The sequence below is a fragment of the Zingiber officinale genome, chromosome 8A, assembly GCF_018446385.1.
Source record: "Zingiber officinale cultivar Zhangliang chromosome 8A, Zo_v1.1, whole genome shotgun sequence".
Classification (NCBI taxonomy): domain Eukaryota; kingdom Viridiplantae; phylum Streptophyta; class Magnoliopsida; order Zingiberales; family Zingiberaceae; genus Zingiber; species Zingiber officinale.
The window spans coordinates 47,204,168-47,220,711 of NC_056000.1; the positions used below are offsets into that span (position 1 = coordinate 47,204,168).

At 31.5% G+C, this 16,544-nt stretch overlaps 1 protein-coding gene across 1 annotated transcript; it reads right to left on the reverse strand.

The window, feature by feature from the left end:
* Positions 1–9,682: 9,682 nt before the first annotated feature.
* On the reverse strand, positions 9,683–16,318 carry LOC122008850 (carotenoid 9,10(9',10')-cleavage dioxygenase-like). The gene is made up of 14 exons (XM_042564724.1): positions 15,871–16,318; positions 15,456–15,526; positions 14,967–14,981; positions 14,260–14,371; positions 13,693–13,792; positions 13,491–13,553; positions 13,165–13,275; positions 12,903–13,087; positions 12,640–12,775; positions 11,686–11,803; positions 11,506–11,607; positions 10,474–10,725; positions 10,120–10,231; positions 9,683–9,892 (listed from the first exon to the last, which is right to left on the reverse strand). Exons 1-14 carry the CDS (start codon positions 16,120–16,122, stop codon positions 9,863–9,865), a joined length of 1,659 nt encoding a protein of 552 aa, XP_042420658.1. The 5' UTR covers positions 16,123–16,318; the 3' UTR covers positions 9,683–9,862.
* Positions 16,319–16,544: the final 226 nt, after the last annotated feature.

Consider the following 16,544-nt stretch of genomic DNA (forward strand, 5'->3'; position numbering starts at 1 on the left):
AAGGAGAAGCAAGCTAGGGTTTCACAGATCTTGTTAGATTTGATATTGTATCATAGCTTGTATTTCATTCCTCTTGTATATCTATGTGTGTGAGCTTGTACGAAGTTTCTCCGCCTCTGGTAGTTACCGAGAAGGAGTTATTTCATAGTAGATGAGTGAGTGAGGGTCGGATCCTTAGATTAGTCACCTCTTTTTGAGATGGATATCAAGTAAATCCCTTGTGTTAGCGTAGTGAGAATTGCTTAAGTGTTTTCCGCTACAACAACATCATCAAAACAAGCAATCGAAGCACGATGAATTATTCACCTCCTTCTAAGATCAATCGACCCTAACATATTAAACCCTTCCACGCTTAAAATCCAATCCACCGTCCATCTGTCTCATACTCAAAGCTCAGTCTATTTTTAATTCCTGAATACGACCATGTACAGTCCATATATAGAACAATTATACTAGTGCAGATTGATATTTACAAAATCAAAATGAGCTATTTAAGGTCCATTTAAATATTGAGAGGGAGTATGCTTTGTTCAAGTTATGCTAGATGATTCTCAGCTAGGAGTACTTTTGTGATGAAGGTGCTTGCTACTAGGTTGGTAAAGATCTTAGAGTTCCAAACTCATTCCCAATTGCGACCTGCACAAATTAAAAGGGAGGCTGGAACGTTCATCAAAATGGTAAAGAAGAAAGAAAATGATGTCTCACTTGTCCTATATACCTGAGCAACTCCGTGGACGAGTAAATTAGGTATTTAAGAATCGACTCTTAGTTTTAATAAATTAATAACTAAATTTTTCCTTAATTTAACAGCTGATCTAAGAATATTAGTTTATAGGCTGCCCAGTAAATTTTTTAATTTATTCTGATGATCGATGATAAAATTCATGGAATCCATGTATACTAATATTGAATGTCAATTAAATTTCTTATTTTTATATAAATTTTATGAGATATGTGATAATAATAATAATAATAACTTTTGAAAGGGGACAACATAATCTTGAATGATTTTTTAAGTGTTGTATGAAAGAGTGTATGTTGTCATTAATTCCCAATTAAGATGTATTTATATTAATTTTTTCTTTAAATAAGGTGTGTAATCATGAGATGCTGAGCTTTTGCATTATCTGTCGTGAGTGCTTCCTAATTTTTGACCTTGGGACAGATTGACGGGGACGTTGAGGGTGAGCGTATTCATCTTTTTGCTATAGTGAGTGTTTCCTAATTTAATAAAATCAAAATTAATTTTATTAAAATATTAAGTAATTAAGAAAAATAATTAGAGTTTAACGTTTATTCACATAGGGCTAATAATTAATTTAATACTACCCTTATAAATTATCAGAGTGGCATTGCTTTGAAATACTTACGATTTATGATTTTATTTTTAATTGTTTTTATACAAATGATTATGACAGAATAATTATGAATTTCTAATCACAGATTTACTATTTAAATAATCACTAATTAATTTAAATTAATATAATGTTTAAAAAAACATTTTAATTAAAATATTAAAAATTTACATAACAAAAAAAATGATTTTTTTTTAAAATAAAAAGCATGCTTGACTAACCTAATTAAACAAAGGAAGTAGCGTACTTCCCGATGCACAGAACATAATTCATACCGCTGCCGAAACTACAATCTCCAAAAGACTATATTTTACAGAACAAAGAAAGTAGCGTATTTCTCGGTTTACGAATTTCTCATTATACAGAGTTTTGAAAAGGATTTATTATACGTAATTTTATCCTATTTTTTATAAAAGGATATTTTCAAGATTCAAACTCATAATTTTTTTATCACAAAATAATAATTTTATAATTACATCAACACTCCTGTTCTTAGTAAAAAAATAGACATATTAATTTAATTTAATTTATTACGCAGATCATCCCTGTAGATAAATTCCACCACGGTCTTTCGTCCATTGTTTCTTAACCGAGCTTTTAGTACCTTTCAAAACACATTTTGCTGCATATTATTTTTATTTTTTATTTGAAAAAATATATTTTGCAATGAAAATAATTTTATTTTTTTATAATTGGTATTATATATCTAACTTATGCCGATTAATTATAAGATGATCACTCTATAAAAATTTTCTATTGACTATCCGACTAAATCGAAATATACTCACAATGAATAATTTATCTGTACAACATTCTTTAATCAACCCTTCATTTAAAAAATTAATCCATCAATGAGTTAAAATTAACAATTAACTAGAACACACCTTTCATTTACAATTACATTAAAGACGCATGAAGAAATTTTTGATACAGTATTATAGGAGTGCAATCCTCTGGACCGTTTTTTACAATTCAAAAGATAATCCTTTGCATGTATTGGTGGGATGAATGACCCCACTTATACAGTAGGTACGGATCATTCATCCCTAACAATGCATGTAAAAAGATCATCCCTTGAATCATAAAAAATGATCTAGAAAATCTGATCCCATATTATAGATCGATGAAGAAATCAATAATAGATTTTGAACATATTTTTATATTTTGTTTTTATGAATAAATTCTCCAGCTATATTTCTTAATATCAAAATGTAATATTCTGGACTATAGTTTAAAATTTCAATATGTACCGGCCCGGCTGAATTGAAATGATATGATTTTAATATCATATGTACTAGAATTAATTAAAAAATAAATTCAAAATAAATTTATTAATATTTGTTTATCTATTAAAATTTGTTTACACAAATGTTACTGGAATAATTATAAATTTATATAAACAAATTTTTCATAATATTACTATATATTCAAATAATCCCTAATTAATTTAAATTAATACAATATTTGGAGAAAACATTTTTATTAAAACAATAACAATTTACATAACAAAAATAAAATTATTTTCTTTAAATAATGAAAATTATAATATATGACAAAATATAATGCCTGACATATGAGATTGTCAAATGATATGACCATTAGAATTTTAAGCAATGTCCAAACTCTTCTTACAAGCAACGGTTTAATTATAAATTACATCCTATTATGACAATTAAGAAATCGAGCTTATAATCATAAAAGGAGGCCCCTGAGGTTACCGTGCAAGTTGAGAAGATTATTTCATCGTTAGATAACTCTGTATGCTCATAGTGAAAATCATGCAGTGGAGAAAATAATTGATTAATGGAAGACACCTCTCAAAGATGAATCTAAGAAGAGGTTTTATGTGTCTCGGGACTATGATATAGCGGTAGGGTATTCAGGTTATCATTTAGGTATTTGCAGTTCGAGTCTCAGCTATGGTGAATTTGTAAAAAATTTTCATTCAAATGGGGTACGCAACTGAAAGATATTGGGCTCCTGGGCTGCCCGCTGCGAGCACTTTTCGATTTATCCTGATGGTCGGTAGGAAATTTTTATGGGACCAGACCGATCATTCAAATTTGATGTCATCTCATTTTTTAAGAAGAGATTTTATGTGAGTTTTAATATTACAATATTAAACTGAGATAAATTTGAAAAATAAATATTATTTAATCAAAATAAATCAAAAAAATAAGTTCGTATCTTTTTAGAAACTTAGTTATGGTCAAAATATAGAAAAAGATATTATTTTATTTAAAATAACTGAATATACATAAGATTTCTTGTATATTTTTTACCATCTATTATTAGATTATGTGAAAGAAATAAATTATGAAATCAGCCACTACAAAATTAACTAAGGGATGAAAGGAGGTTTTTTTTCGGAAACACATACGCTCTTTAAAAAAAAAACTTATTGTGGATTCTCAAAAACTTAAAATCATTATATAGATGTTATATTCTTATGTATATTCAATTAATTTGGACAAAATAATATATTTTTTTCTATATTTTAACAATCAACTAAGTTTCTAAAAGATGCGTACTTAAATTTTTGATTTATTTAATAATATCTATTTTTAAAATTTATCTTAAAATCTAACATTGTGACTTTAAATCTCTCATAAAACCTCTTCTTATCTTCATCATTCAAAGATGTCTTCCGTCAATCAACTTTTTTCTATATTGCGTACTTCATTGCTGCATAACGTGCTCTGTCACACAATGAAATTAGGTCAACAACAAAACCTACTGTCAACTGAGAAATTTTAGACAGCTACAGTTTGCTTCTAATTTTCATATTGCGCATATGAATAAATAAAATGTCTAATCATTCATTTTCCTTAGAAGCACATAGGGCAATCTTATGACAGAATAATTTTCTCAACTTATAGGAGAGTAAGTAATGTCAGTGACAAGAACAAAATCAGAGTTAGTATTATATAACATAAAATTTTGATGCATAAAAACTTCTCTTAAATCCAACCATTAGCTTATTGTAGTGGAGAAAACATATTTACTCCATCTATACAAACCAACTTTTTTCTCTGAATATCAAATGCTAGTCATTTTGGTTTGACATTTGGCACTTACACTACTTAAGTGTCTATATCTATGTATCTGGTAACTCGATCTCCTTTAGTAAATTTTCAGAGCATGCACATCATTTCTATAATTTTGATGAATAAGTTCACCAGTATCGGATGCTTTCTATTGTTTCCATAGGATGTCTTAGGACTAGAGGTGGAAAAAAATGCTAAATATTTGATATACCTTATTTACTGTACTAAAATATATTGAAATATATCAATATTTTGGTATACCAAAAATATCGGTACGGTATTATACCATACTTACTTTTTCAGTATCGGTATGAAATTTAGTATTTCGATATCATATATAATATACCGATACTAACATTTTAAGTTAAACATCATGACATTTATAATTTCAGTGTATTCAAGACGTGAACACAATGAGAAAAATTATGAACAAAAGATTCAATAGCAATTTAAGCAGGTTTGACTTTGAATCCCTTTTAGTAGTTAGAGTGAAAATGTGCAATTTGTTATTATGCAACTTGTTATTATGTTTTTTTTTTCTCTTGCGTAATCACCTTTATGCAACTACTTTGAGTTAGATTAATGCAAAAAATGAAAAGATGTCTTCATATTTGTTGCAACAAATAGGCTTGTTTGTTCAGCACTCTTTTCATTCGTAAGATCTCATAGAGATTTATATAGTAACAATAGCCTTTTCAGACCTGATTTTGTGAATTAGTAGGGCAGGAAGGATGAGCCATTTAATCTAATGTTCCATTGTCCAATCTCGAAAAGCAATTTCTAATTCTAAATGAAGTTCCTCGTGAAATGTCAATTTCAGAAGATGTAGATTTGGCTGCTCATGAAATTCCTCGTGAGATGTCAATTTCAGAAAATGTAGATTTGGCTACTCATGAAATTCCTCGTGAGATGTCAATTTCAGAAGATGTAGATTTCGCTACAATTTCAGGAGATGTAGATTTGGTTGCTCATGAAATTCCTCATGAGATGTCAATTTCAGAAGATGTAGATTTGGGTGCTTTGCATAGAAATGTTCTAATTTCAGTGGTCTTGATCTAGCTTGTTTGGTTTTTTTTCCCTCCTTAGTTTAGGCCTTTTTCTTGTTACGATACTATCATTGTTTGATAGATGCACTTGCAAATTTGAACAAAAAAAAATTGATCAATTATTAACAAAGTCATATATAACTAACTTATTGTCTTAAGTTTTAGTTCCTAGTCTTGTTCGGTTCTTAATCATTGCATTTTCAAGGGAACGTGCAAGCTTGTTCATTTGGATGACTAGTACTTTTAATATATGCACAAATTTTAATCCTCACATAATTTTAATCTCTTTTTTTAAAATCTAATTTTTTGATAAATTTACTTGTGTTGATACCGAATGAGACTACTCATCAGTGATGAATAAGTGAATTAACTGAGTACAGTCTTGCTTTAACATGATTGTATCTGATTAAGAGTGTTTTTTGCATGTTTGAATGGATACTGGAAATACTAAAATAGAATGAAAACATATTTATTAAATGGTTTATGAATTTTTCAGGATTAACATATTTTTGTTTATAGAATGAAATTATAATTAATAGCAATTCCAAAACTATCCTCATTTATTCACCATCCACTGTTAAATCAGAATTACTTGTGAAAACATGTAAAAAAAATTATTATAGGGAAGACTGTGAATGTCATGATTAATTTATGGAAATATTTTGGTAAAATTTGATTATTTTTCAATGTCAACGCCTCAATTGTATCCTATTAGTGTCTCTTCTTCTAAACACACACACATACACACACACACACACATATATATATATATATATATATATATATTACTGTGGGAAAATAATAATAAAGGATACGTAGAGTGTCATTCTACTCACTTTCTCATTCTAATCAATGATTGTTTTTAATATAATCTCTTAGAATTTGATGTAGTTTCAATTTTCTATGCCATGTGATTTAGTTTCACTAATTACAATCTTAATGAACATTCTAATCCAAAAAGTCTCATCCAAACATCCCCAAAAATGGTACCCATAAATGAAGGATTCCATTTCGAATTTCATTCCACATAGCAGGTTGCCAATGTGGATTTCTTGTGGATGTATATCATTTTAAACACTAAGTCACTAGAATTTGGATTTGTTCATTGCAAATTATAAATCATCAAAAATTTCATAATGTTTTTTTTTGTCTTGAGAATCTATTAAATGCATTTTGGAAAGGTTAATTGAATTGTTTTTTTTATGAAGGTAGTCATATTTATCATAAAACAATATTATGTAGCGTTGTAAACTTGCTAAATTACACTTTAAACTTATATTCTTATTCAACATATGAATATGCTGCCGATGCTACAACTAAAATTACTCAATCAACTACCATCAAGGCATCACACTTCACATAAGTTCAGGAAATAATCGTTCAATCTATTTTTGAGAAGGTAATTTGAGAATTTTTTGGATTACTTATTCTCATATTTCTATGCTTGTAGCAATCTTTTAATTTGATATTTTTTTTACAATAAGACCTCAGGCTATAGGGGGGAGAAAAATATAAAATTTTTGGTATACTATATTGAAATAATTGATATTATCGGCATACTAAAAATTTTGATATAGTATTATATTATACTGAATTTTTCAATTTAGAATTAATATGAGATTTAATATTTTTTATTATAATAATCTGAAATTTAATATCATACTGAAAATTTAGTATACCTAAAATTCAATATGATATCGATATAAATTTTTTATATCGAAATTTTCGATACGATATATAGTATATAAATTTGAAGTTCGGTATACCATATCAACACCCCCATTATTCTTACCTTTGAATGATTTGTATTTTATTGCGCAATTTGTGACCAGAGGTATTGAAATTTTTTCTCTAGACTTGCAATTAAGATTAGATATTTCATGACTAACATTCTTGTTATTTTGCCTTGAAATGATTGATGAATGTGAGTTTCTTAAAAATCACGTGCTAAGCATAGTGTAACTTGTCCGAGACTTTTTTATATATGCTGTGAATATGTTGTTATCGAATAAGTTACAAATGTAGAGATTAGTGCATTTCTTCGCAGCATAAAACTTTTAGAATAATTGGCTAGTTAATTTACTTTTTCAAATATTGTGTAAGTATTTTTGATGGAGGGTGGTGAAATGATATCTTGAGTTATTAGCCACTTGACACCCATGGATGTGTTTTGAATTCCATGTATATTACTTTTTAATACCATTTCTTTCAAATTTAATAAAATTTCATATACTGATTCTTAAGACCTACTATTAAAATATATTTAAATTTTGTATGATAATAATATGATATATTGAAGTATACAGATCTTCAAATTGTGTTGCATGTTAAGTAGAGATGGAATTTTAGGTTGGAACCGCATACTAATTGATGTATCTCCAGTTAAACAAGTTGAATTTTTTAAAAATACCCAAATATATCTAGAAATTCGTTGGATACTTCAAATTGATGCAAAGTCAACACATACATTAAAGATACAATAAATATCAATTATTAATATGAAAATCAAATTAAAAAATCACAAATCAATTTAGAAATTTACTCACTTTCAAATAACCTCTGGATTCTCCATTTAGGATGGGAAACAAACTCAAAACTTTCTAAAAATCATCATCCCATATTACACCATGTTCGACGACAACAAACAAGTTCGTGTGCTACTCCAATGTAAAATAGGGGCCGACGGATCATTTTAAAGTCACAATAGTATTTCAAAATTTTGATATCAAGCTATCAATAGAAAATAGAAAATTTAGATATGAAATCTTCAAATATATAATCTATTTTGAATTTTAACAATCGATGATGAAAATAACGACAAGAATTTCAGAGTGAATTAGAGAAAATTGAGTCATACATAGAGAATGTAAGTACATTCAATATAGGCCACCTCTATTATTTTAAATCTTAATTATTAAAAAGATAATTAATTATTTATATATAGAATGTAAACCCTAATTATTAACAAGATAATTAATTATTTATACATAAGTCCAGTTATCAATAAGATAATTGATTATTTATTATCCAAAACAGCAACTTTATTAAATTTCCATGCACCAGCGCCGGCAGTGATACATTTTAGAAAGAAGTCTCCAATAGACCAATAACTTTGCCCACTTAATAAATTTATGTTTTTTTTATAAAATTTATGTGATATATATATATATATATATATATATATATATATATATATATATATATATATGCTGATAGTGCCGTGATTTACACTTTGGGACGTGGCCCCATTCTCCCCATTGTTGAGCAATTAACTTCAAGCTTGGTACTTTTGTTTTTTGTTCTCTTCATTTATTTTACTGCAGGTCTTCATACTTTGTTCTGCTTTCATTATGCTCTTTATTTATGTTTATGATCAAATTTATACTTTTTTGAAGTAGGAAAGAAAATATCATGAGCAACAGTTAGCGAAACAGTTCTCGAAGCGGTCTCGAATCTTCTGATGTGTCAATATGTCCGGACTAGCTGCCACCAGTAGAAGCCATTTTGCAACAGAATTTGGAAATACAAAAACTATTTCCATATTAATGCTAAGCAGTTACCAAACATTGCACTAACCTAAGTGCCTAGTCTATCTGATTAAAATCAAATTAAACAGAATTAATAAATTTATTTTTTTAACTTAATTAAATCAATCAAATTTTCTAATAAAAATCAAATAAATTTAACCAATAAGATATTAATTAATTCGATAAAAATCAAATTAATAGAATAAATCAAAATTTTCAGATAACATGTGAAATTTACGGATTAGTTAGGAATTTAGTTTTATATACAATCACGATTTTAAAACTAGTTGGGTATTGGGATAGGGTGTTGTTTGTATCAAATTTTATAATATTTTGTATTGTTTGAATGATGATGATGGGTCCTTTTCATCCGCTCGCTTGAGTCCCCCTCTTTTTCCTCTAGGATGGCGGTCGAGGCAAGTCCTTCGGCGCATCAATAGTCTGTCCACGAGTCAAACGCATCAGTCGAGGAGCATTGCTGGCGTGACGCTTCTGATTGTTGGGGGAAAGGATTCTCTGATCCTTGGTCCAGTATTTACATTAGTGGAAGACAATGACCCCCATCTATTTAAGATGTGGGGTCATTATCTTCCATCAATCCACCTTTCTTGATCCAAAATTGGATCAGGAAAGATAGTCTAGAGGATCCCATTCCGACTGTTGGTGCCAATTTAATGAAGCAAGCATTTTTGAATTAACTCAGTCCCTTATTAATCCATGCTCACTTCAGTTTATATATTCACAATATGTATAAGATAATATTGTCTAATTTGATCGAATTAAGTAGTACAAGTGGTTGATGATCAGTAGTTATCAGATCAAGCGGCTGAAGCTTCTAAGCCTCTACCTCTGCTAAACCTCTCTTATTGGGAAAGGAATGAAACCTTTCATGACTCAGTTTGGCGTTGAAGTTGATCCTGTGAGGGAATCAGAAAACCAAGTGAATATTTAAGAGAATAGAAGCAAGAACAAAGAAGGAACTTTATATAATGCATAGAGTTTTGTTAGGGAAAAAATCACATATCCAAAAAAGCTTCATGAAATTTCTCTGCGAACACTATAACAGTTTGATCGAGTCGTTCGAATTAACTAGATTCCATACTGTACATTATCAGAAAAGCCAAAGTAGCTCAGGATTACTAACCTCTGTTACAAAGAAGGCATGAAACCCATAGGGCACCCTGTGTGGAAGTTCAACAATTGCCACCGGCTCTGCGGACATCGTCTTCGCGTCTATTACATTGACTGCTGATTTCCTTCAAGTGTGAAAAAAGAAAAACAACAGAACCTTCAGTCAAAATGTTGTTTTACAAAAAATAGTTCATTAAAAAGATTGAGTGATTTTATCTTCATATGCAACTTCCCTAGGTTATCCTTCACCCGGTTAGGAAGTTCTTAACAAAACAGCCGATATTAGAAGCCCTGTTAGCTTTTAGGTTGATGTGTCACTAAATCAGTTTTAAGCGATGTGTGCTTGAAATAGAGAGGAAGAGTGTACCCTGTGTTCTCATCATGAACGAAGAAGATTAAGTAGCCATCGTCCTCTTCTGATGTAATCCCAGATTGGCGTGGCACAAATACTGCCTCGGAGCCATATCGTCCCGGTCCAAGATCAAATATTCCTTTAATATTTCCTCCAATCTCAAGCTTCTTTTTACCAGTTTCTGGCTCCAGATGCAGATCAAATTTAATTATGCCCGTTACCTTTGCGATGCTGTCTAGTATAGTGCCATACACATATCGTTGTTTCCTGAAATACAAAAAAATAGTAATAGATGAATTTGACTTGAGTATCCAAATTCATTCTCAAAAACACACAGAAGCTTTCTGCTGTTGCTGTGGACTGGCAAATAAAAACAATAATTAGAAATCAACCTTTTGTTTTGACAGGATTCTGAAATCACGGTAAATAAACCAAAAGCATTCACAAAGCATTCAAGCAATTATTTCTAAGCAGTGAATTCTCGGCTTCTTGCCTTTTGTATTTCCATCTTGTTAGCACAGAATTCGTTTTTTTTAGCATTGAGAAGTCTGGTAAGATTATCCTAGTTTTAAATCTCCTGTAGCCAGTGACATTCTTGTTTACAAAGAAAATTCCACTTCATTATTATTCCCATGTTGTTCATGGAATCCCTAAATCAGTGCGACCTTGCAGCATGCTGATTGACCAAACTTGATGTGAAAATTCCAAGTACAACACTATTTTGAAGGAATCCTTCAGATCCATCTGTGAACTTGTGCCACATGCTCCTCGACACATCCCAATGTCAAATCTCAGGATACAGTACTATTTTTGTATGAACTCTTCAGATCTCATAGGTAAACTTGTACGAACACGGAAATAGTTATCTAAGTTTTGGAATACATAATATCCCAAGTGAAGTTGTGCTATAGTGCGTGTGCTACCATCACATGAAGAGTTGCTTAACAACCGAATGCGCCAAATCTTGTAAGCATCATTAAACCTTACTGAGCAATTCAAAGTTGAATATACAGCCTAATATTGTAAAGAAAAAAGAAAAAAAAGTACCTTCCAGTGTAGTTCTCGTTGATCCTTGGAAAATCAACCGCAGAGACAGAAAGTCTCTTCTGTGATGCGGCACCATTTTTCATATTAAATCTCATCTCATACCTGACATTTAGAACAGTGTTTAAAATGGAAAAATAGTGCAATCAAGACAATATTTTCCAATAACTAACAGATACATACAGCTCATTTGTGAAATTCTCAAGATGATCTTTGACAGGTCCATTTACCTGGTCCAAATCAGGATTCTGAAGGCGGCAGGTTATTAAAACAACCTCATCGCCTTCCTCCCAAGCATTTGCTGACCAAATGTATCCATGAAAACCATTAAATATGGTGCTCATTTTGATTTTATTCACCAATTTAACGGGAAAAAAAACAAATATTTTTTAGCTGATGATCAAAGAGAGGCAAAAAAAAATGTCACAAGGGTGGTCCTATTTTGGTTGATTTCTAAGTCATGTTATATGTTTGTATATAAACAATAACTGATGTTTTCTTCAATTTTTTTGTTCTTTACATTATCTAGATCTTGACCTTTAGGATGGTTAGAGAAATACTGAGGTTCAAACTATCTTCACAATTGCATGTTGAGAAATTTAGAATTCTCGGAATAACACAAATGCAAACTCTTTATTACGGTCATTATATACAATAAAAACCAAGACTTATCCTACTATATGAGGTTGGCTATACGGATCCTTCTACGTCATTCGACTCAATTTTTTTGGTCTTCCTCTTTCTCGTTTGATTTGCATATTTGTCTTGCGGTTATTAAATGATATATCATTTATTTGTTTTCTTAATAAGTTAGGCATGTTTCATATGAAGCAGTTTTTGCTCTTCAAGCCAATCATAACCCCTCCATTTTTGTAACATATGGTATAATTTTGTACCATACCGATCTTGTAGTAACTATTATTTCTACAGTTTCTTTCGCATTACTTTTGAACTTCCAATCTCTTGAAAGTTGTCCTTCATTGCTCTCTACAGTTAAGCATCAAGAAAACAAAAGCATTTCACAAGTACCATCAGGTATTATATAAATAAACATGAAGATCCGAGCCAGATGTGTGTGCCACATGCGTGTGAAGCTCCATCAAATACCAAACAATTGAAGGACTATAAGAAGCTCACCATTGTGAAATATAAAGCAATTTGGAAGCTCAAACCATCTAATCAGTCGGTCATCCTTTGCATATCTAGGAAGTATACCGAAATGAGCTTTCTTTGTAGCATCAAAATTAAATATGAGTTTTCCTTTCACCATGTCCTGTAATCAATTTCATCCAAAATATCAGGAGTTATCAGTAGCATTTCCTTGACGCTTTCTCTCAGCGTAAGAAGTTCATGTTACCAGTTGCAAAACATTCTAACTAATAAGTCCGATCGTCTTATACCTTCGGTGTAAAGTACAAAGGCAGATCCATAAAGATGGCGTAATTTTCAGTGATAGCAAAATCATGCATCATAATGGCAGCGGGTATTGTTATTGGTACTGGATCAAGCATTTCACCATCTTTAGTAATGACTCGATAAGTAACATAGGGTGCTGTCTGTGAGTAGCCAAAGGTAAACATTTCACCTGCACAAAGGAGAAAAGTCTCTTAACAAGCACTTGGTGTAGTGCGATATAAGATACTTTCTTCAGCTGATATTTACCGGTGAATGGATCAACCTTCGGATGAGCAGTAAATGAATGTTTCAACTTCTTCTCATAATCCAACAAACCGAGGGTTTGAAGATCTCCATCTTCTAGGACTTTAACAACATCTAGAGTATGCAGTAAGATTCTTCATAAGTACCAGATCGATCATAGTCAACTACAATGCTACAATAAAAACCATGTAACCAAATAGGAAAATCTATGCATATGCATGTTCTAACATTTATCCAAGTTACTAACTCTAGGGAAAGAAGCATAAGAGGTGCAATATCGTACAATATCCATCTTAGAAAAAGAAACTCGGTGATAAAAGATTACTTACATGGCTTATCACCTTCTGACAAAGCCAAAAGTTTCCCATGATGATATATTAGAGCTGTATTAGCTGAAAGCAAGTCATGACATAAAGGTTAATCCTCTAGACTACAATCAATGTTAGCCTCAATCAGGTAATTGACGGGTGCGATTACCTTGTTGACCAAAAAAGGAATATCTTTTACATACAAAAAAAAAAAATCCAGTACCTGTCCCTATGCCATATGAAACATCTAGTACTTTCAATTTTGCTCTAAGAAGTTGCATTTGGACCATGAACAATCCAAACAGTCCTTTGAGATCCCCAATCTAAAGATAACATAGTGAAAATATAAATTAGGAATCAAATGGGGTTCCAGATGTGGATGTGGCATGATAATATATTTATTATGGAATCCATAAAGTAGCATCATACCACACAGCCTAAATTATTTATTACAAAGTATCAAACATGTAATATTTCTAACTCTATTTTATACAATTTCTACAGCCATGCATTTAAGTTGTGACTTAATTAAATAAAATGCTATTCTAATAAACATGAATTGGACAAAACACAGAAAACTTTACGATCATCTTGAGAAATAAGAAAGGGTGCAAGCATGACATTAGCTTTTTCTAGCTGAGCAAGCAAGATTAGATCTAAAGTAAAGATTTGAAGATGGTAAACTCACTATGAAAATAAAGAAGAAACAGAGACCGGGGAAGGATTACTCATTACTGGTGTATAAATCATGCTAATAAACAATAATTAACTTGAAGCATAGACAAAATACCTTCATAAATTTTGCTCCTCCGAAATGTTCTTCTTGTTTAAGACGTGATGTTTTGACATAACGTGAAACATAAGTTGCTTTTCCGTCTTTGATGCGCATACCATGAATCATTCTGCAAAATACCAAGAATAATATGCATTATTGAAGCAAATACAACTTTAAAGGGGCAAGGATGAAACTAAATTTATCTAAAGAAACATATAGTTTATCTTCAATGAAGCATGAACATTACTATGGAAATGCCTATTTCTATAAGAAGCTAACTCTTTATTACTATTCAAATGCATATTCCCATAAGCATCTGACTTTTTTCTCGTTAGTTATGTTTTAAGGATAAAGAAAATTAGGCTAAACATAAGCAAGTAAAAGACACATGGGAGGCATTGGCAGTGATGTCTTTGATAGAACTAAAAAAATGAAACTTTTCTTCACTATATAAGTTGCATTTTGGATATGCAAGTACCAAGAGGAAAAGCAAGTTTTAAGCTTAGAATAACATTACATGTAAATTATCAATCAAGAATATTAAGAAAGCTTTAACAGTATCTTATGTCCTTATCAATCGGTCACAAATTTATATAGACAAGAGAGGCCTAGAAAAAGTCAATGAAACATAGATATAATTTGCATGACATATCTACACGAGGACTCAAACACCACCAGGTATATCTGACTTGGCTCCATATAACAATATGATTAGTACATACCCATCGCCATCAAACCTGCACAAAGTAAGCAGAAGAAAATTAAATAAAATCATCAAAATGAGGAAAGTTTTAAGAAATCATTGAAATGATTCTGAATTTACAATTTATAGAGTGAAGCTTGATTTAGATACTGATGCGCTTATCACCAGATATTGACTGGTGTTTAAAAGGGAGAACCAAGAATCTAAGATCTTTAGCCAAGACAATACAGTGTGTCAAGTGATCAAATGCATCTTCTAAATCATGGTCTACTCTACCCAACGAATTTCCATAAAAAATAGTCAGCAACAAAGTAGTAGTTATGTTACAAGTAAACTGATCAAAAAGTTGCTTGTCCAATTTAACAAGCAAAAGAGAATAAAATCTACAAAAGCCGTTCTAGACTAGGTACAATAAATAGGTGGCGTTCATATTCAATAACACGATCAAAGATGTAAGAAACAAAAACAATTTGGAAAATCAAAACGGTTAGCATTTGGCAGAAAGTACCAGTGATAGCCAGCCACAGGAACAAACTTGGGATTAGGTCCTACCCTGACAAATTCCCCATTCAAACATCCCTGCAGACCAAGACATGAACAGGTTAGAATCTTCTCTAAGAGAATCTAGTCTCGGAGAACTCAGATAGATTTTCAATTACCTGTAACTCACGAGGACACAGTTTCAGCTTATAAGAAAGCTCTAAAGATTGGAATCTACAATCCCTTTACATAAAGACCCGGAGAATTTTTTATTTGATAAAAAAAAAAAAATCTACGAAGGAATACTATAACTCTCATAGAAATAAAGAAAAAAATCACGGTACCCATTGAAAAATGAACATAACTACACCCGAATCGAGCATTTACGAATCCGCTCCTAAAATAACTGCAATCGAGAGAGAGGTTTTTGGAAACGGACTCACGGGCAGGGATCCGCGGACGGGCAGGTCGCGGGCGGGCGGGGTCTCATCGCGGGCGGGAGCGAAGTTGCCGGAAAGGTAGTGAAGGGGAGCCTTGGAATCGTACATCAGGGCGACGAGCACGCGCTCGATTAGGTCAACCGTCTTCGACACCAACCCTTTCTTCGGCTTCGGGTTCACCATCACGATGCCTCCGTTCTTCTTCTCCTTCTCAAGAATCAGCTTCTCGTCCACAGTTCCCATGGCGCCGTCCATCGACTCCACTCCTCCTCCTCACTACCTCGACGAACCAACCCACGGCGACGGGCAGCGACTGATAGTGAGGAGAGAGAGAGAGAGACGTCAGAAATTGGGAGTGAGTGGAAAGCACCTGTGGTGGCGCACGATCGGCTAGAAACTTCAGTGGATTCCGGCCACCAACGAATGAGAGATTTACAAATGCTCTCAATCCGATTATAAATCGAAAAGATTAATTTTTGAAAATTATTTTAGATTTGTCTTCATCTATATTTAGTTAATCGAGCGAAAAACAAATGTTTATATAAAAAAAATTGCTATGTGCATAGAATATCCCGACGGATTTCATAATAAATTCGAAAAAGGTTTTTTGTGCCGATTGAAATGACTAAACTACCCTCAAATTATCGAATCCGTGAATTCAATTAAGCAAAATCTAA

Bases quoted from the DNA above. Each gene is read 5' to 3' on its own strand.
- LOC122008850 (XM_042564724.1), bottom strand. From the start codon at position 16,122: ATGGACGGCGCCATGGGAACTGTGGACGAGAAGCTGATTCTTGAGAAG. The intron at 13,793-14,259 runs GTATTTTGTCTA...TGTTATCTTTAG, and splicing joins GAGGAGCAAAATTTATGAAG to ATTGGGGATCTCAAAGGACT. The intron at 12,776-12,902 runs GTATAAGACGAT...AATTGATTACAG, and splicing joins CTTTGTACTTTACACCGAAG to GACATGGTGAAAGGAAAACT.